At 35.0% G+C, this 20,683-nt stretch overlaps 2 protein-coding genes and 1 long non-coding RNA gene across 7 annotated transcripts; 2 read left to right on the top strand and 1 right to left on the bottom strand.

Moving 5' to 3' along the window:
- Positions 1-1,625: 1,625 nt before the first annotated feature.
- Positions 1,626-3,683, top strand: MGL (methionine gamma-lyase). Its single transcript, XM_048126291.2, has 2 exons — positions 1,626-2,422; positions 3,028-3,683. Exons 1-2 carry the CDS (start codon positions 1,690-1,692, stop codon positions 3,597-3,599), a joined length of 1,305 nt encoding a protein of 434 aa, XP_047982248.1. The 5' UTR covers positions 1,626-1,689; the 3' UTR covers positions 3,600-3,683.
- A 1,241-nt stretch (positions 3,684-4,924) lies between these two features.
- Positions 4,925-9,593, top strand: LOC125222385 (uncharacterized). Of its 5 annotated transcripts, none has more exons than XR_016137600.1 (5): positions 4,925-5,178; positions 5,377-5,804; positions 6,266-6,318; positions 8,417-8,786; positions 9,140-9,593. It is a non-coding gene; the product is annotated as an uncharacterized LOC125222385 (long non-coding RNA). The 5 variants fall into 5 exon arrangements; XR_016137599.1 differs by having other exon boundaries at positions 8,411-8,786; XR_016137598.1 differs by having other exon boundaries at positions 5,377-6,318; positions 8,411-8,552; positions 8,726-8,786.
- On the bottom strand, positions 8,427-9,394 carry LOC125222384 (homeobox-leucine zipper protein ATHB-12-like). Its single transcript, XM_048124951.2, has 2 exons — positions 9,092-9,394; positions 8,427-8,948 (listed from the first exon to the last, which is right to left on the bottom strand). Exons 1-2 carry the CDS (start codon positions 9,392-9,394, stop codon positions 8,649-8,651), a joined length of 603 nt encoding a protein of 200 aa, XP_047980908.1. The 3' UTR covers positions 8,427-8,648.
- Positions 9,594-20,683: the final 11,090 nt, after the last annotated feature.

The raw sequence follows: 20,683 nt of genomic DNA, 5'->3' as shown, positions 1-20,683 counted from the left end.
TTTGATTTCTATTTTATGTATAAAAGAACCTTAAATTTTTGCATCAGTTATTCTATTTTTTGAGGTGTTTATGAATCAGCAGAATGAAAAGCCTCGAATCCGTATCTAGATATACTTTATTATAACCATAAAAAAAAAAATTAAAAGGCCTTTTTTCCTTTGTCCGCCCATAACCTACATCTCACCCATTGGCCATTACAATTTACACACTACCTAAATCTCTGAATTTATGTTTGTGGATATAAGGATATTCGATAAGAGGGTGTTGAACTGTTAGTTTGGCAAACGGATAGAGATGACAATCTTTATTCACGTCTGCTTATCCTTAGTGGGCCCAGAGATGTAAGCAGCCGTACAAATAGTGTAGCACATTTTTATTTTGATTGCAAGTGTGATGTGTCCTACTAAATCATGCATTCCTTTCAATTCATTCATTCTATTAACACATTTTTTGGGTTGCATTTCAATTCTTACAATCATTTGATGCCAAGTTCGAAATTGCCAACTAATATCAAACAAAACTTGGGTATTTTCGTTATAAATACATCACGTGTTACAATATTGATTTTCTTAAATTAAGAAACTGTTTATCTATTTATAAAGAAAAAGAAGTCACGTAACATCAATTGGATTTAAATCTGGTGTCCTTCTCATCTGGAATTTTCCATGTTATGAACGTTCAACGCATCCTAAATCTCCAACTTCACAATTTTACAACTTTTCCATAAAACGAGCCGATTATTCTTTTATATCAAAATCAAATATAAAATCAATCTTTGACGGTGTGATGATATTTTCTAATGATTTAATTTTATTATTTGTTGACATTTTGTAACAGTTTAGATTATAATTTGAAGTTTCTATAAAATTTAGAGTTTGCATTTATTACATCCCAATAAATTATTAAGTAATAAAATTTTAAAAAGTGTAGGAGAATATAAATTTCTTTATAAAATCAAGTAATGGATAATAATTTTAAAACCTAACTCCAAATGTTCGAGTCAGCCCGACGGATCAATCGACTAAAAGTTGATGATGAAAACAAACATGTGTAGGATCATATATATAAGCATTTAAAAATTTAAAAATATATAAATTCTACTGCATAAAATTCAAATTTTAAAATACTACAAAATTTTTAGTACTATCATAGTATAAATTTAATGCAAATATAGATATACAATTACGGCCTTTTTTTTTTTAATATTTATTTATTTTACTTTAAATTTTAATGAAGTGTCAAATTAATTGCTAAACAAGTGAAAAGAATAGTCAATATTCCCTTCATCCACCAAACGTTATCCATTTTTGTCATTTTGATCCGTCAACAAAATATTGTCTATTTTTTTTTTTTTTTTTTTTTGGGATGTGAACCCTACTTTACATTAACTCATTATACTCACATTCCATTATAAAACTAATACTCTATATATAAAAATGGAACAAACGATTCCACTAATTTTTTTCAGAATTTTGAGCTGAATTTGCTTCCCTTATTAAGTAGTTATACTATTCTATACAATCTGAATAAATAAAATCTTAAGAAATAGGAGTGCTACAAAATTTATCGAAAATGAATGAATCTGGACGCTCCTCCCTCTCGATAAATAGAGACACCATTCCACAACTCTCTCACCAAACCCCAAAGCCTTCACATTCCAATCTCTCCCCAAAATCAATATTCCCAAAATGGCCACCCTCATGCCTACCAAGAAACGCCCCATCTCCTCCTCCTCCTCCGCCTCCAAGAAGCACCACCCCCACGCCGAGGACCCCGCCGCGGCCCTGGCCAACGCCCGCCACGAGTTCGGCGAGCACGGAGGCGTGAACATGTCGATCGAGGCCTCCGCCACCTTCACCGTGATGGAGCCCGAGACCATGCGCCGCATGTTCTCCGGCGAGCTCGGCCCCGACCGCGACTTCTTCATCTACAGCCGCCACTTCAACCCCACGGTCCTCGGCCTCGGCCGCCTCATGGCCGCCATGGAGGGCACCGAGGCCGCCTACTGCACCGCCTCCGGCATGTCCGCCGTCTCCTCCGTCCTCCTCCAGCTCTGCAGCGCCGGCGGCCACGTCGTCGCCTCCCGCACCCTCTACGGCGGCACCCACACCCTCCTCGCCCACTTCCTCCCCCGCACCTCCAACATTACCACCTCCTTCGTCGACATCCGCGACCACCACGCCGTCGACCGGGCCATGCTCCGCGGCACCACTAATGTCCTCTACTTCGAGACCATGTCTAATCCTACGCTCACTGTCGCTAACGTGCCCGAGCTCTGCAGGATGGCGCACGATAAGGGCATCACCGTCGTCGTCGACAACACCTTCTCGCCCATGGTCGTCTCCCCGGCCCGCCTCGGCGCCGACGTCGTTTTGCATAGTATGTCCAAGTTCATTAGCGGTGGCGCCGATTTAATCGCGGGTACATTTCTTCCCCTTAATTAATTGCGTATATTATTTCGTTTTCTCCTCATTAATTAATATAAGTATGTCAATTCAAATACTTAATTGTCGATATACTATTACATTTTCTGGTATGTGCGAACCAAGGCTAAATTAGGCGAGGCATGTTAGGTGTTTGTAACACTCACTCCACCCTAATTAGATCGTATTTGATGTGACAGCTAACGTTTTATATATATGGATACGATATAATATGATTCTTTATAACTTGCTTCCATCATCACTCGTGATCCTTGTATTTTTTTGGCTTTGTGGGGCTCATCTCTGCTTTCTTGATAAGCTTACATGCTATGTGTGGAATTTTTATTTGATTTTGGGAAAGCGTTTGTCCTAAAGTTGATGGCACTGATTCATGGGCACCTTGTGACATGATGATGAATAAACGACAAAATAAAATAAGCAACTTAAAAGAAGAAAAAAAGAAGGCACTGCACCACTTTTGTCCATGAATTGTGTGTTTGTGTCGAATCATAATGCTATCCATCCATTTAGCTAGTGATATTGAATTATTGAGGGCCGTGGCATAATTTGAGCTAATAAAAATAAAACACTGGATTGGAACAGGGGCAGTGTGTGGGCCAGCCAGCTTAGTGAACTCAATGATGGACACTCTCCAAGGGAGCCTGATGCTGCTGGGGCCCACGATGAACCCGAAAGTGGCGTCCGAGCTGGCGGGGAGGCTCCCTCACCTAGGGCTAAGGATGAAGGAGCACTCCAACCGCGCCCTCGTGTATGCCACGAGGATGCGGAAGGCGGGACTAAAGGTCATCTACCCGGGGCTGGAGGACCACCCGGACCATGCCACGCTTAAGTCCATGGCAATTAAGGAGTATGGGTACGGAGGGCTCCTATGCGTGGACATGGAGACGGAGGAGAGGGCAAACCGGTTAATGAACCTGCTACAAAATTGCAGCCAGTTCGGGCTAATGGCGGTGAGCTTGGGATACTACGAGACTCTCATGTCCTGCTCGGGGAGCAGCACGAGCAGCGAGCTGAGCCAGGAGGAGAAGGAGTTGGCCGGGATCTCGCCCGGGCTTGTTAGGATGTCGATTGGGTTCAATGGCACGTTGGAACAGAAGTGGAGCCAATTCGAGAAGGCTTTGTCTAGAATGCAGGATCCAAAATTTGTTCAATAAGGTGTAGGCCATGGGGGTGTGGGTATTATGTAATGTAATCTAATGGGAGTAATATCTTTTCTATTGTTTATTGTTTTTCTTTAATCATTGTGCCTATTTTTAGTTTGTTTGCACTTCACATGTAATTACTAACAAATAAAGCAAAATGGTTGGCCTAATTAATCCGATCTCACTGGAGAAATAGTAACAAAGCACAAGAATCAGATGGTAATATAGGCTTGACAGCTTATGAAAGTACTCCATATCTGTATAAAACACTTTGTTAAACTAATTAAATGTGTAGCGGTAGTAAATCTGTACCTCTATTAATATACATATCTCAAGATAAAAATAAAACAGTTGGCCATTATTTCTGAATTGAGGTTACTCTATCTTTCTTATGAACAGTTAAAACAATTATAATTGACCTCCTACTTGCCCTTATCAGATTCTATTCTAAAATTAAATGTTTGAAAGTGTTAAAACTATTTTCTCCTCCATTCATTTTTTTGTTTTCAGGAAAAGTTTGCATCAGCCATCATGTATTTAGGCCATGTAGTGAAGCCCAAATTAGAACAGTGGACCTGTTTTGTAAGAAACAAACAAATTAGAAATTATGTACTACAAAAATAGATTACCTTACTCCACCATCAATAGTCATATTTTTATCATTCAGAAGTTTACTAAAATTAGGTATCTTCTATTTTTAGTACAGTAAATTATTGCAATCTCTTTCATAATTTTATGACCTTTCAATACTTCAATTGGAACATTGCTTTTCAATTGTATGCAATTCTAACACCCTATATTTTTTCCAACAAAATTTATTTGCTAGATGATGTAGTAGTAGAGAAAATTCGAAAAAAGATTAATTTTGCCGACCTTTCAAAATTAGGGATTAATTTCGTTGATCTTTCAAAATATGGGTCCGAGGCATGCGAATTTTTCGGAATAAGGGATTTTTGATTTTTTATGCATTTTCTCTTTTTTTAATGATTATTTGGTTCCTAACATTTATTAATTAACCAAATTACCCTCCATATTTTAACACAATTTATAAAAAACAATCCAACAGCCCAAAAATCGAGGGATAATTTGGTTAATTAATAAATGTTAGGAACCAAATAATCATTAAAAAGAAGAGAAAATGCATAAAAAATCGAAAATCCCTTATTCCGAAAAATTCGCATACCTCGGACCCATATTTTGAAAGGTTAGCGAAATTAATCCCTCATTTCGAAAGGTTAGCGAAATTAATCATTTTTTTCCGAATTTTCTCGTAGTAGTAGTACTAGTTTTTTTTTTAAGATAATAGTAATTCTATAGATAACTTGAATTTGCAATTTTGGAATAAAAGTACTCCACCATCTAAGCTGAATTTCAATTTTCAGTTGTATGATTAAATGTGCCGAGAATCCTTTTATGATAGGTAGTCACCAGATCGGACTGAAATTCATACTATTAAGGCCGTCGTCAAACCAGCGACGCCTCGCCGGAGGAACTCCTCACCCATCAGCGCCGACAATACCGTCGATCCTAACCACCACTTAGCTCAAGCGATTATCTCGATCAATAGAACCCTAGGACTTATGCAGTACATGTACCTCACCGTTTCATCTTTCTTATTCATAATTGTCAATTTTCACTTTCTGGTTTATGTTCCTGTTTCTAGAATTGAAGCCTCATATATTCAACTTATAGGTCCTTTATGGATGTCTCATGGATTCTGATTTTACAAATTTGCTGTTTAGTTTGTTTCGCTAGTGATTATACTTAATTGAATAGTAATTTGGTATAGGAGCTGGACAATATAAGGAAACTGGTGACCTAGGCAAGGTTCAGGTGTCAATGGACTGATGGAGCTCCTAGAGTAAGTTTAGAAAAAAAGGCTTATGTCTTGAATGGATTCATTGTGAACTGCCACTAATGTATTTAAGCCCATTTATTTTGACTACTGAGATTTCACTAATGCCATACAAACTTGGTACTTATGTTTGATTTATCAAACTGTTACCACATCAATTCAGAATTTGTTCCAGAAAGGGAACACCTAGTTTGATCAGAGTTGATGAATGCAGGTGAATATACATTTCCAGTAGTAGTCACCAGCTGATGCAAATAGCTTACTATCAGAGCTTTCAAGTTTATCTGCCAATAACCAAAGTGACTTTGGTCCATATTTTTGTTTATGAATCCATTAGCACAACTGCCTCGCCTTTCCTTTTGGTTGGTTGGTTAACTTTACGTCTCTGACTTTGGAGCATATAATGGATTTCAGATTGTTGCCTTTCCACTTTCCAGTATATGTGAATCTAAGGTTTTAGATTATGCTAGCCCCTTTAATTCTAAACTTTTCTTATAGACTTGGACTGATGATGAAAAGTAGAACTGGATGTTTTTGAAATTTTTTAAAGTAACAATGATAGAAGTTGTTTTCTACTACTCCATTTCTTACTTTCTTCTGAATAACAAGGATAAAGTTGATATTTCATTATTTCTGTTTTATAATATTTCAGCATTTCTCTCCTCTGCATCTTTAACTTTCTTAGATTACCAATATATTCCGCATTAAATGGAGAAGGTTTTTCCATCTTGCTGTCTTATATCTGAACTAATTAGTTCCATCACTTTTGTTCTCTTTTTTCAATCGGAGTTTATAAATGGACCTGACTGAGGAACTGGATTAGGTATTTCATGATGAGGATGAAGCTTACAGGGTGATACTTCTGCATCTGCAGCAGTGAGTTATTTAGTCATATTTCTTGATTTCTTCTCATGTCTCCTCATTATTTGTTCAGTAGTTTAATGTTCTAAGAACATCTCTTTCTTTTATTAGTGGAGTAATATGTTAAATAATACGTACTAGCTTTTAGAATTTCTGAATGTTGAAGATCTTGCAATATTTGCATTGAAACTTTTGAAAAAGTTAGGCAGAACTATGATACATAGATAGAACAACTATTTAAATGATGTTTTAGTAAGAATGCTATTGGCAGCTCATCACTGATGGGATTTTGATATTCAAGATTGCCAAGTAAAATGCCAAAGCTTCTACACATAAATATATTTTCTGTGTTCTACATGTAAATATAAAAGTCTTCTATGCTTTCATTTCTATTGAAACAAGTTTGAATCCTTTGGATACCTTATTTCCATAAAAGTCTTGTCTGTTGAGTGCTATATATGAATAGTAATCTTTTTATGATAAGAAAATGATAATTTTTTGTCTAAAGTTGGTAAGCTTCAGGCTAGATCCAATCCACTGTAAGATACCGAACACAAGGTGGATAAAATTTATGAAACAATTTAGAGTTTCTGGATTCTTTCAAATTTTGGAAAGCTTTCAGTCATTTATGTTTTATAAGTTCTGTATAGTTTGAAATACAGAAGCCAAAACTTGTAACTAGACGTTGCTTCCTAGTACTCGTGCAAGCTCATTTTATTTTCCCCAAACCTCTGACAAAAATATGTAGTTTTAGTACTTTAGAAAATCTTTTCAATAAACAAATTGCACCCTGTTATATAAATTTTAGTAGATGTTTGGTGTTTCATGTTTGAGTTCTCACCACGCTATGTTCGATATCCTACAAGGTAAATGGTTTGATAATGTTTCAGTCCATTTTCTGTTTTATTTTTTATTTATTGCTACAATATTGGTATAAAAACCATGTGATGAAGTACATGGACAATACTTTGAGCGAATATGAATCTAAAACCAATAAACCCTATGAGGATTAGATAGCATATAGTAATACTTTTGCTGGAGTTTTCACTCCACAGATAAATGACTATGTAGTATGTCACACAATTTTATTTTGGGGACTAAACATGTTAAGTTAAAGGTATAGCCCTATTTTACCATATTGCGACCTTATAAACGTTTAATATCCATTTTTTTTCTTCCGAGCAAAATGAAGTAATGAGCTAGTATAAAGTTTAAAGTTTAATATCCATTTTTTTTTTCTTCTGAGCAAAATGAAGTAATGAGCTAGCTTCATCACCAACTTCTAGACATGCCTGGATCCCTGACTCCATATTTCTCTAAGTAGAATTTAAGTCAAATTAATGATCTCTGCATGGGGTTGGGGGACTGTAGGAGATGTGGTGCAAAGACATTCACAATTATTTTACCGAGCATATCATTGAGGTTCCTTATGTTTACCTCTTCCAACTAAAGAGCTATGGTCATCTTGGCAGCACTTCAATGTTACCAGAACCTCTCTTTACCATATACAGCAAAAGGTGGTTTGCAATATTTTGCGTTAAAAATGTGTGCGCTATATAATTTTGTATATGACATGCTTAAGTAATGCATGCTGGTAGAAATTATACAGAGTTCTGAGTGGACTTGTGAATTCTATAGTATACCAAAGACGTAAGCATACTTATTTCGATGGAGGACTTGCCTTTGCCATTTTCTGAGGAATGATCTCTTATCAATGTATTAGGTTGATTCTCTAGTTTGTTAGACCAGATTCACCATCCCTGGCGGCTTACTTATATAGAGGAGGTCCTGATAGATGGTTAATTCTATCTAACATTAAAAACATCTTTATCATGACCCACACGAAGGCAAACTATTTAGTATATGTTGTAATAACTATATTCAGACGTGCGTCTATTGCAGTGAATGATATAGATTAGTGAAACGAATCACATGTTTTAATGCAAACAATCGTTTTGCTGCCTTTGTTTCACTAGATTTTGTTTCTGTGTGTAATTAAGCCCCATTTATGGTTGTCCTATACTTTCCAATGTTATATAGCAGCTTGTATTTCTACCTGCTGCATATGTTTCTTTTTCTGTTGGACTTACTGCTTTTTTTACTTAAGGAACAGAATGTCATGCTTTAAAAGCAACACGTGGCTAAGTCTGGATTCTGCCTTATGATCACGAACATCCATCTCAAGAATTTGAGATGGCTTTCACAGGGTTCATACAGCAAACATAAATCAAAATTGGAAGAAGTATACAGTATGGTTTATGTAACCTAGTTCTAAATACTCTGCTCTCTAATCTATCACACGTATCTTCACTCTATATCGTAATCACTCTATATCGTAAATCACTCTAGAAGTCCCACCACTGTGCATTACCGCCAGTATTATCAAGAAAATTACAAGACTCAAAGCTACATCCATTTTCAGGTGATGCTAAGGAACTTTCAGCAATCTGAGCTATATTCAGAACGTCTGCCTCCTCCTCCAGGTAATCTACTCTCCCGTTCAGTTCCTCGCAGGATGGCATGCATAGCTCATTTCCTTTAATGTCTAGTAGCAATCTCGGGATCTCAGTAGCTCCTAATTTGATTTGATTCTTTTCATTCTCCTCGCAATCTTTGTTATCCGCCATCTTTCTGAGTTTCTGCACCTGTGAATTGAGAAAAGCTTAGTGCTTGCTTAAACTAATATTTGAAGGACTAGACGATCGGAAACGCCTGAAACTGATCAATCTATCTAAGCTATCACTAATGTCTAACAGTAAACTGACTAGTAACTAGAACACCGTCAGACCTGGGTAAGCAATGCTTGATTCTCTTTCCTCAATGCGTCAAACTGTAGAGCTAAGTCGTCGTAGTTGGACTTGAGCACGCTGTATTCCTGCTCGATTTGCTTGGACTTTGATCTAGCCCTCTTGTTCTGGAACCATATGGCAATTTGTCGCGGCTGCAGGCCAAGCTGGCTAGCTAGGTGTTGCTTGAGGTGTAGCTCCGGTCTAGCCTCGGTCTCGAAGGTGGTCTCCAGTGACTTGATTTGGTCATCGCTAAATCTTTTTCTCCTGGAGTTTTTGGAGGTCTTCTTAATATTGATAGACATTCTTTTTAAGACGTTGGGAAAGCTTTGATTGTTGTCGCTTATTTATTTGGCTCGTAGAGCCACTGTGGATGCATCTTTAACGTCAAATAAAACTAAACGTGTATGTCTTGATATATAGTGGGCCTGGAGTCACTAGCACTTATTCTTTTAGGATACCAGGTGTCGGCTTTCTCTATTTTAAACTTATTTTTTTGCTATACTTATTCATATTGTCACACCCCATTCAATTATTTTTCCTCTTACAAAGAAAATTACTTGAACTAGAGGATTTACACTTAAAAAAATTAGAATAGAGTTGTGGCTGAAATAATAAATGTTAAAGCCGAAATTTGGGAGTAAAGTTGAGTTGATAATTGAAAGGGCGATGATGAAAATAGGATTTGCAGCATAAACATTAGGAGATAGAGTAGGATATGTGAAATGAGAGTGGGGGAATTTGTGGGGTGAAAGCGATGGGGATTTAGTTTGAAGATAAGGGTCATCTTTGGTAGAGATGGAAAAAAAATAGGAGTCGAGGAAAATAAAGAAAAGTAGTTTTCACACTCTGCGGTTGACACGTCGTATTGCGTCATTAGCGATAAGACAAAATTAGCCCTTTGCTGTCTTTAATAATCCAATTGGATTGTGCCACTGTGGCTCCCAGGTTTTTAAAAATGTGGCTACTTACGTGCCCCCTTTTCCTTTTCATATTCCAAGCTTCACTTGCCATTTGGCAATTGCTTCCTCCTGATTATTGGGATATCCAAGATATAATCCACACAATTAGAGAATTCAATTAATTTAATTTACTCGAGCCCCAAATATGTGACCATGCAATTTTTTTAAATGCTATATTTATTATTTACTGTTCAGGATTGAAGATATGTATGCCAAATAGTATTTAATCTTTATTACAAGATTTAGGTGTCTCCGGTGGCGCCCCTCCCACTAGGACCTCCACTAGCCCTTCCCACAAAAACTGCTTGCCACGTCAGCACTCGCCCTTCCCATTCCACTGCCACATCACTAGCCCTTCCCACTGCACTAGGACTTCCACTAGCCCTTCCCACAATTAAATTAATTCACAATTAAAATTAAAATTTATGGAATTAAAATTCGACACGAATACGAATGGGAAATACGAATATTTCATTAAAGAAAACATACATCATTCGAAAAAAAAAATTTAAAATATAGTAGTAGAAAAAATTTTATAGAGTTTTTTTTTTTTTTTTTTTTTTTTTTTTTTAAAATAAAAATTGCGGACATCCGACCTTCGCCACAGTGGCGGACGTCCAGTCGGACGTCGATGCGAGGGGCGAGGCCATCCGACGGGCACTCGGGACGGGCGTGGGCGTCCTTCCCACCCACTACGGCGGACGTCCGGTCGTACGTCGGCGACATCCTACCGGGACGTCCGCCGTTGGAGACACCCTTATGCAATCCTCATTCCACTCTTAAAATATTATTGAATTGTGGCCAAGTATTAAGACAATTATTGAACCATACTTTAAAAATACTCATGAAATATCAAATGAATTTTTTTTATAAGAAAAAGGAAGTTCGAATACGGAAATATAGTCGAACCCAAATTTATAACCTCTCCAATTCATACGTAATGTAAGAGTCTAAGGCTAAGTGTTGGGGACGATAAGTATAGAAGAGAATACTAGTACTAATATTTTAGAGCGTGTGGGGACTGGGTATATATAAGAAAGTCTAGATGTTCACACACTTGGAGTCCGATAGATAACAATATTAGGAGAAGCAATTGTAGTACGTGGGTGATGAGTAAGCCATATGTACGATAATTATGGAAGTCTTCTTCCAAGGTCGACTTGACCCTAACGACAAACTAGCAATAATTTTCAAGACAGATAGAGACTTTGAATAATCAATGGAATATGACTTCATATTTCTAAATAATATTTCTTCTGAAAGAATATATATAATAGTATAAGTTTATATATTAAAGTATTGCATTTTCAAAATCTTCTTCTAGTATTTTGTAGTTTGGAGGAATAAGATTTTTTTTTGATAAAATGAAACACTCTTGAACAAAACGGCGAGTAAGAGTTTATGATGTATGATAAAAGTCTAGACAACAAAGTAAGGAGAAAACTCTATTCAATAGCGTAAAACAAGAGAACAACGATATAAGAAATCAAAATTGTGGGAACACAGTAAACCTAAAACAACATCAAAACAACTACTACAAAAAAGCTAAGATGCAAGGTCAAAGGAAACTCAAGAGCAAAGAGGATTTAGTGAATTTTCCAAAGCAATGCATGAGACCGATCGATATCTCTGTCATATTTGAGGAGGACGCGGACTGACTTAATGATTTAATATTACGACTATTGTTGGGGTCAAACACTAGTAGCATAGAAAAAAAAACAAGCATGAAAGGTTAATTAATCACAACTAGAAAGAGAGAGAAATCCTAAGACGAACTAAGTCGTTAATATAAGGTGACGAGGCCCACATCGTCCATGCTTGACCTCCTTGGTTGGAACTGTGATAATCGGCTTGCAGAATCAACTCCTGCAGCACTGGCACACTAACCATAGACGCCATAATCTCGTCGTTAGGTCTTGCAAAATCAACTTGTTAGGGTAGATACGATAAGTATATTGTTTGTATGTATGTAATTTTATTTCATAATTGTATGAGAAATTATATTTTAGATATATTATTTAGTAATTTTATTTAAGTTGAACAAAAAAGTTCAAACATTCTGCGTTGTATGATGATCACATCACCACTAAAAGTTCTCTTACTTAGTGTTGCAAAAATAAGTATTTCACTACCTATATAGAATGGGAAGTATCTATCGCAAATGGTTGCGTTTTCAAGCCAAAAGTTTCCTAACCTTGGGATGATGAATTACACTGGTGTGGTATATAGCAGTATAACACTAAAAAGATCACAGTAAAATAATCATTCCTATTGATTATTTCTTAATCGTTATGTTTAACCTCGATCATATATCATTAACTTTTTGTTACTTTGAGTTGTCAATATGTGATATTTTTCCTCTCCTTCAACTGCAAGGTGGTTTTGATAAACTAAACAATGTACTCCCTCTAGTTGAGTCATTTTCTTTTTGGCAAAAAGTCTCGTACTTTACTCTCTCTTCATATCTCTTACTTTACACTCTCTACTTTAACTTTTATCATATCAATTTCTTAAATCTCGTGTCCAAAAGAAATGCATCAACTACCTTAGGACGGATGAAGTAGGATGAAGTATGTGATTTTTGTTTGGACTTTCTAGTATAATCTCGTTCCCACTTCTCAAAATACTAGTATTAGTTAGTATGCGGTAGGTAAAGTTGATTCAATTAGAAACTTTGTAACTTCCCAAATAACCTATAATTTCAGTATTTGATTTAGCCACCATACCGTGACTCTTGGTGTTTCTAGAAAAACTATTTGATTTAAAACTTTAATGAAAGATGTGAGTGAAAAAACTTTCTACTTGGACATCGAACTACTAAGTAAATGAGATTTGCAATTTTAAACGAAGAATGACCCAAGGTAGATCTGAATTGTGAGTACATCAAACCAAAACACGTGGAAATTTAGATCTAAGTCTATTGGAAATTTAAAAGTAAATTACCATATACACTCAATTCGGGAACATTTTGGAATTTAAACCGAAGGAATTGGTAATCATATGTGAGACAGAAATTAGAGATACAAGAGACATAGAAAGTACCAACTAAATTTCGGAACATTGTTTAATGAATGTAGGTTCCGAGTATTGAATTATATATAATTCACATTGACAAAAATTCCGATGTTACTAATTCATCTTGTTTCACGTTTCGTATAATTCTTTCCAATATATTAATTGGTTTACCCAAAATCCAAACCTTCTAGATAATACTCTACAGAACAAGGTTTCGAATTCCATAAGTGGAAAAAATTACTCCCTCCGTTCCGCTTTAGCAGTTTCATTGACTTTTCTGCCATCTTTTTGTAAAAATGATAAAAAATAGTTAAAGGGGAGAAATGGTAAATTAATAGAGAGAATAATATAGAGAATCTGCTAAAGCGGGACGGAGGGAGTAATAAGTACTCCCTCCGTTATTTAAATTTTGTCACATCACATGTAAGACTTCGATTTCATCGAATTCTCATTAATACACCTATGATCACAACATTTGGTCTAGTCCCTCTTTAACACTTGTATTTTTGGTCCAGTTCATTCCATCTCCCATTTCTAATGTTATGGGTTAGTGGTTACTTGGTGATCATCTCCTTGACATTAGTGTTTGAGAAGCAAGATAAAGCGATTGTGTTGCTTTTGGGAAAGAAATAATTATATAGTCGTACGATTAGTCAATTTCTTTTTGACAAACGAGACACAATAATTCATCATCTTTTTGACTCTTTGAGTTTTAGAATATTGAATTCGATCAATTGATAAATCGACCAGACTAAGCTTAGTTCTGTAGCATTGATCAAGTTTGTATCTTGAGGTTTCAAATCAGTCTTAACATAAATGACAACACCACTTTTAATTCCTTGTAATCTAAATAGAATTTTATGGAATATTGGATTTTGAGATTTATTAGGCAAATTAGTTATAATTAGATTAATATGGATTAAATAATTATAGTTGGGCTATAATTATATTAATTCATGAGCTCAACAATCATAGAGCCCAAGTAAATTTACAATTGCTTGACTCTTCATCTACTTAATAGGAGTAGTAGTTATTAATTTTTCATTGTGGAGAATGGATATAAGCGTAGCGTAGTAACATGGAGAGAACAGAAGAGACACAAGATAGAAAATGCGTAAAGCTTTGTAGAGAGATTTCCTAGCTTTCTTTTATAGAGCAATTGTACCGGGATAGTTCATGCATCAGATTAGATTGCACGTGGATCCGATAGTAGTGGATTCAACAAGCAGGATTCAATCAATCGAAGAAAACAACACAACAAGTAAGATTTTATTCCATTGTGTTTTATATGCTCAAGTTGCAATATGATTATGAAACTAGATCTATTATTTTTATATGCTATTTTGGTTCGATTTTTTGCCCAAACTGAACCAAAACTGAAAAATCGAATTTAGTTCAAAATCCAAACCGAACCGAACCTGAAAACCGAAAACCGAACTAAATCGAAAAAACCGAAATAATATGAAAAAAACCAAAAAATAGGAAAAAAAAAAAAAAACTTATACTCCCTCCGTCCCACTTTAGGAGTCCCGGTTGAGTTCGGCACGAGTTTTAAGAAATGTAAAGGAAAGTTGGTGAAAAAAGATAGTGGAATGTAGGTCCTACTTCTTTATATTACTCCCTCCGTCCCGGCTAAGATGACACATTGCTTAGCCGGCACGGGATTTTAGGAGTTATTAGTTAAAGTGTTTAATTGGAGAGAGAGAAGGTGGGTGGAAGTATTAAAGTAGAGAGATAAAGAAAGATGAATATTTTAATAGGAGTGAGAAAAAGTGGTTGAGTGTATTAATTGGAGAGAGAAAGTTACCAAAAAAAGAAATGTGTCATCTTAATTGGGACAGACTAAAAAGGAAAACGTGTCATCTTAAGCGGGACGGGGGGAGTAGTTTTATAATAAAATATGAGTGGAAAAAGGTTAGCGGATGTGGGGCCTCATACCATTTATGGAATATTCCAACCGGGACTCCTAAAGTGGGACGGAGGGAGTATAAAATGTAAATATGGAGTACTATAATATATTTTATAATAGAATATATATCTATAAAATGTAAAATATAAAATTAATAGAATATAGGGAATGTTCGGTTTGCAAGATTGTATCCGGGATTAAATTTATAGTGTGTTTGGTTCATTATATTCAACCTCACAACTCAATGCTAGATAAATAATCATAAGATAATTAATCATAGCTAACCCCCTATGACTAAAATAATATCACAACTCATTCCTAGATTGTATCTTGTTATTATTTTATCTTGAAAACCGAACACTACATATTATATAAAACATATTAAAAGAATATATATACTCCCTCCCTCCCATATAAATATGGCAATGGGTATGGCACGAGAAATAAAACAAAATTGGTAAAGTAAGAGAGAGAGGGAAAATGGTATGGCAAAGTAAGAGATAGGAGGAAAATGGTAGTTAAAGTAGTGTGAGTAGATAGTGAGACATACATTATTAAATTGATATAACTTTCCAAAAATGGAATGCACAAAAAACATATTTTTGTGGGACGAAAAGAAAATGGAAAGTGCAAATATTTTTATGGGATGGATGAAGTATTATATAATACTATAATATATAATATAATACTCCCTCCGTCCCTTATTAGATGTCACAATTGGGGACTGACACGGGATTTTAGGAGGTGTTGTTTGTGTGTTAAGTGAAAAGAGAAAATAATATATTTATATTAATGTGATAGAGAATTTTTTTCTAAAAAGCAAATGTTACATCTTTTGTGGGACAAACTAAAAAGGAAAGTGTGACATCTATTATGGGCCGGAGGGAGTATTATATTTAAAATATAATTCGGTTATTTGGTTTTTCGATTTTTTCGCCCGAACCGAACTGAAAAACCGAAAAAACCAAATCGAATTTTAAGATTTCGGTTTGATTCGATTTTCGGTTTTTTTGCTCACTCCAGATGAATACAAGAAGTACTAACAATTTTTCGATATGAGAAAAAAAAATTTGCGATATGAGAAATTTTTTTTTGCGATATGAGAAAAAAAATTTTGCCCTCGCCATTGAATTGTTATACAATATTATACAAGGATTGGTTTGTCATAATTTTTTTCAAAATTGCAAGTCAATTTTTTTTGAGAGATCAAATAACGGTTGTATGTGAATACTATACCTTACAGACTCATGATCTCACAGTTTGGTATTCCCAAAGGCCCAATTGCATAAGCTAGTTTGGAATTATGAGGCTATACAAGAAAAAGTTAAATGTTCACATTTTTGGCAACACTTGGGAGTTATGTATTAGGACTTTAATTGGGGGTACAAGGATACAATAGTACTCGTTCCATATTAATTAATGAGCGAGATATTTCTTTTCGGCAAGTAGATTAAGAAATACTTCCTCTTTCTGCTATTTATAGTCTCATTTTAACTCAGGCACAAGACAAGACCATAACTATTACTGTAACTAATTAAAAGTGGTGCACAATTTAAATGAAATTAATGCATAATGGGTACAATTAAAATTTTCAAGTTGTGTTTTACATTTAAATTCGAGTATATAAGTTAATACTAAAACTATTATCTAAATCGATTTTCACATCATCGAATTAACAGTACGCACAAATAAAAGCATCTAAGATAAGTTCATCCGTTCATATGGAAAAAAGAAAAAATCTTAAGTTGGTTTTGAAAAAACTTTAGGTTAGAGCTGTCAGTTTCTCGATCTATCTATTTGTTTATTTGTATTTATAATATAGTTATGTTTTCACACGTAAAAAATTAAAGCTAACAAAATACGTGTCTTGATATGTTGATAATGAGTGAAGAGCGAAGGGGGAGCTTAGTGTGTGTATTGCTGTGTAAATTGGAATTTCCCAGATCCAGAGAATCCACTAGACACTGAGATCCTAGGAACTCGGAGAATCCTCGGGTTACCTGTCGTTGGGCACACAATCACTTCCTTCTCTTTTCAAAACCCTCAATCCGCTATGCTAAAAAGATTAGTATAGGGAAGCAGAGATCGAATCCACAGAGACAGATGCGTAAGTAAACATGCTAAAAGATCTGGAAACTATTTTTGGCTGCTGCTACGCAATTTTCTCGGGGTTAAGATTTAATTCTTAGACTCGAGGAAATGAAATGCTCTATCTTAACAGCTAGATCTAGGCAGAGATAACAGAACATGCATAGTAATGACCAAACGCGCTTGAAATTACTGCTAGACCGGTTAAACGGCTTCCTAAACTAACCTAGACACAGGAACGAACAACATGTGGGGACCATTTCCCTAAACAGCATAGTACGACGGAAAAGCTGCAAATTAACCTACTAAAGGACTAACTAACAGCGACATCATATTCTCTAACTTTTATCACGAAATTTCAGAAGAAAATCAGAGCAAAGCAAGGATCGAAACAGAGCAAACGAAATTAAACCGATTAACGCAATTAACTCCCGAAACCAAAGCAGATCTACGATCACTAGACGAGGTAAACAAGTAAACAGAATTTAAATATCACAAACATGCAAACATGAACAGATCTAAACGCTGGATGCTTCATCCACTCCGGATCCAAGCCATCCACAACAAACCAACACAATTTCCATCTCCGATCTTCACAGATTCAACCAGATTCAACCGATCAACTACAAATCTCCATGCAATTTAAACTCCACCTCAGATCAATCAACAACATCCACCAAAAGCAAATAGAAAATGCAACAATAACATAACCGAAACCAAAGTAGCAAATTCCATAGTTAAATAGTGCAATATCCAACGAGAATGTAACAGAATACGACCGAGCTTCGAACAGCGAAGACTCGAGAAATCCAAAACGTAAACAGAAAGCAAATAAAAGGATTGTATCTTCGCCTCCCGTGGAGACGGTGTTACACAGCGATGGATTTGAAACGTAAACCCCTAAAATGATTCCCCTAAAGCGTGTGTAGAGAATGAGAAAAGCCGAGCTAAGAGCTGATGATGCAAAAGGAGAACTCTCTTCATGTTGGATGCGTGCTCTTATTTATAAGGGGCGGAGCTTTTAGACTCTTCCTAGTGTTTTCCATTTTGTCCTCCTTGTGGATGCTCATTCGTCTAGTAAACTCTTCCTTTTTTCTGCTCACTTTTCCCGCCAGCTTCTTCCTTCAGGCAATCCTCTCTTTCTTCCTGGGGCTCGCAGTTTCTCTACACACCTGACTTATAAAACTTTGTTGGACCCAGGAAGTCACATAATTTATCCTATAACTAATGCATGAAATTAGCCTTATCAATGAGCTAATATTTAAGCAAATAAACTGAAACATATAATTAGGATATTCTAAGTTGGATTTGCACACGTTAATCATACCCTCCTTTTTCTCTCATTAAACATTAATCGACATGTATTTGTGGTTGATATTTTTTTAGTTGAGATCGAAAAGTGTATTCTAATGTTTGTTTGGTGTGCATAGTTTCAAAACTTATTTTATTATATGAATTTTTGTTAGTATAATAAATTGTTATGTTATACATTTGTGAGTTTAAAAATTAATACTCCATCCGTCCCAATAAATATGAAATCGTTTGCTTTTCGACATAAGATTTTATACAGTGTTGTTTTGTGAGTTAAAGAAGAGATAGTAAAGTAAGAGAGAGGGAAAAGTAGAGATAAAGTTATTTCTATTTTAAGAAACGTTTCATTTTTAATGGGACAACCTAAAATGAAAAACGTTTCATTTCTAGTGGGACGGAGAGAGTATAATACTATTATTTCTCATTTCGTAAATGTGAATTAACAATTTCGAATTAATGCAAATATTGGGTCATGTATTGCGGATATATATTGACCTAAGTTGTAAACTGAGATTAGGGCCTTCGATTATGATTTATAGGCTAAAAATTGAAGCTGTAAGCCTTCAATAATGATATTCCTAATACTCACAATATTTGGGCCTTAAAGGCTGGGCCTTCACCAAAATTAGGTTGAAAATTGTCATTTGCGGCTTACGAAATAACGAGACTTTTTAATATTGTTCATTCAAATCAAAGATATTTATGATTTTACTCACAAAAACCACCTTAGTAAATTAAAGAGTTTATAGCTTGTAAGTTGTAAACTATAGTACTTCAGCCAATTTTTTGTTGTCTCCGTCACAAATCAAATTTGCATGTAATGTCTTTTCTTAATCTATTCTTATATTGCTACAAAGATGTGTTTAAAACTTTAAGCCAAATTTTAGTCATCTCAAATTTTCAAATTTTTGTTGTCTACGTCACAAACCAAATTTGCGTGTAATGTATTTTCTTAATGTAATATATTGCTACAAATATGTGTTTATAACTTTATACTACCAAATTTTAGTCATGTCAGATATTCAGGCGTACCTAACCCCCACCTTTTATTAAATTAAAACAATACATAATTAATGTTGTATGTTTAATGTAATACATAAAGATTAAGAAATAGGAGTAATAATCATTGAGATCTCATCTTTCAGTCAATAGTCTCCTATGGCAAGGAAACTTTTAGGCGGACACTGCAACTTTACTGATTGGTAGCCAAAGTCGATCTAGATGGTGAAATTATGTTTTAGTACTTCTGTAAAGTACTGACCGAGTCACTTACGTACTGTGATGACTTGTTCCACTACCCAGTCTATAATAAAAAAGACTCGACTCGTTTGCTTTTTGACATTATAAATACTTAAAAGCTTATATTAAATGAATAAGTAACACGATATAATAAAATTGCTTTTTTCATAACGGGTACAAGTGAGCTTGAAGTTTAACGTATACATAAAACCGTTAGATTTGAAACATTACAACTCAAATAAGAAAGGCATCTATAAAATATTAATACTCCGTGTATAACAAAAGGCAATGTTATTATCAATGCAAATGAATAAACAAAACTATTCACGAATTTTAAAGTATAGCTCAAGGGAGATTGTGCGCATGCTTGATTCAATTAGAATGCAACAAATTGCAAAACGTTTTGCATAATGCAACAAATAAAACGAAAATTGAGGTGGGTTTGTTAGGCTTTATATGTTGTTCGTTTGCACATATTTTACAGCAACAAGTGAGAAGTGTATGACATTTCATATTTCTTAGTTTTGTGATTTGGTTTATTGTGTGCAAAGAATCTTACTTTACTCGAGAAAAAAATTAGTCTTAGTGTACATGCGACTTTGGGTTGTGAAAAAGCTTCCACAAAAAAGACATTCCAGCTTTTCTACTTTTCAACTACTCCATCCAACTTTTCCAAATTATATAGAAGTAATCCAAGATCGAATTAAATTAGTTTATTAACCTTTCGTGTTAATAATTTAAGGAAAAGCAAAATGCGTCATGTTAATTAATGCCGATAGAGATATGCAAAGGTCAGACAATAGTGATAAGATCATTTTATTAGGTATTGTTACATAGATAAGTCTTTTTTTTATATACGGACAAACTTAATTATATCTCAATAACGATTTATTAAAATAAGGATTAGCCAGTTGTCGACAACCCAGAATTCACAAATTGTAAATATTGTAGGATGAATAAAAGAAATACTCTAGATATTATGATTGTATATTTGTACTGATTAGATGAATATGCAACTAAAGCTGGCGAGGTTTACTAAAGTTTTAATGACTTGAATATTCATGAATAAA

This window comes from Salvia hispanica, chromosome 1 (genome assembly GCF_029641045.1).
Source record: "Salvia hispanica isolate PSC_SH4W2 chromosome 1, Shi_PSC_v1, whole genome shotgun sequence".
NCBI classification, from domain to species: domain Eukaryota; kingdom Viridiplantae; phylum Streptophyta; class Magnoliopsida; order Lamiales; family Lamiaceae; genus Salvia; species Salvia hispanica.
Note: the sequence above shows the minus strand (reverse complement) of the source record. Positions and strands in the feature narration are given on the sequence as shown.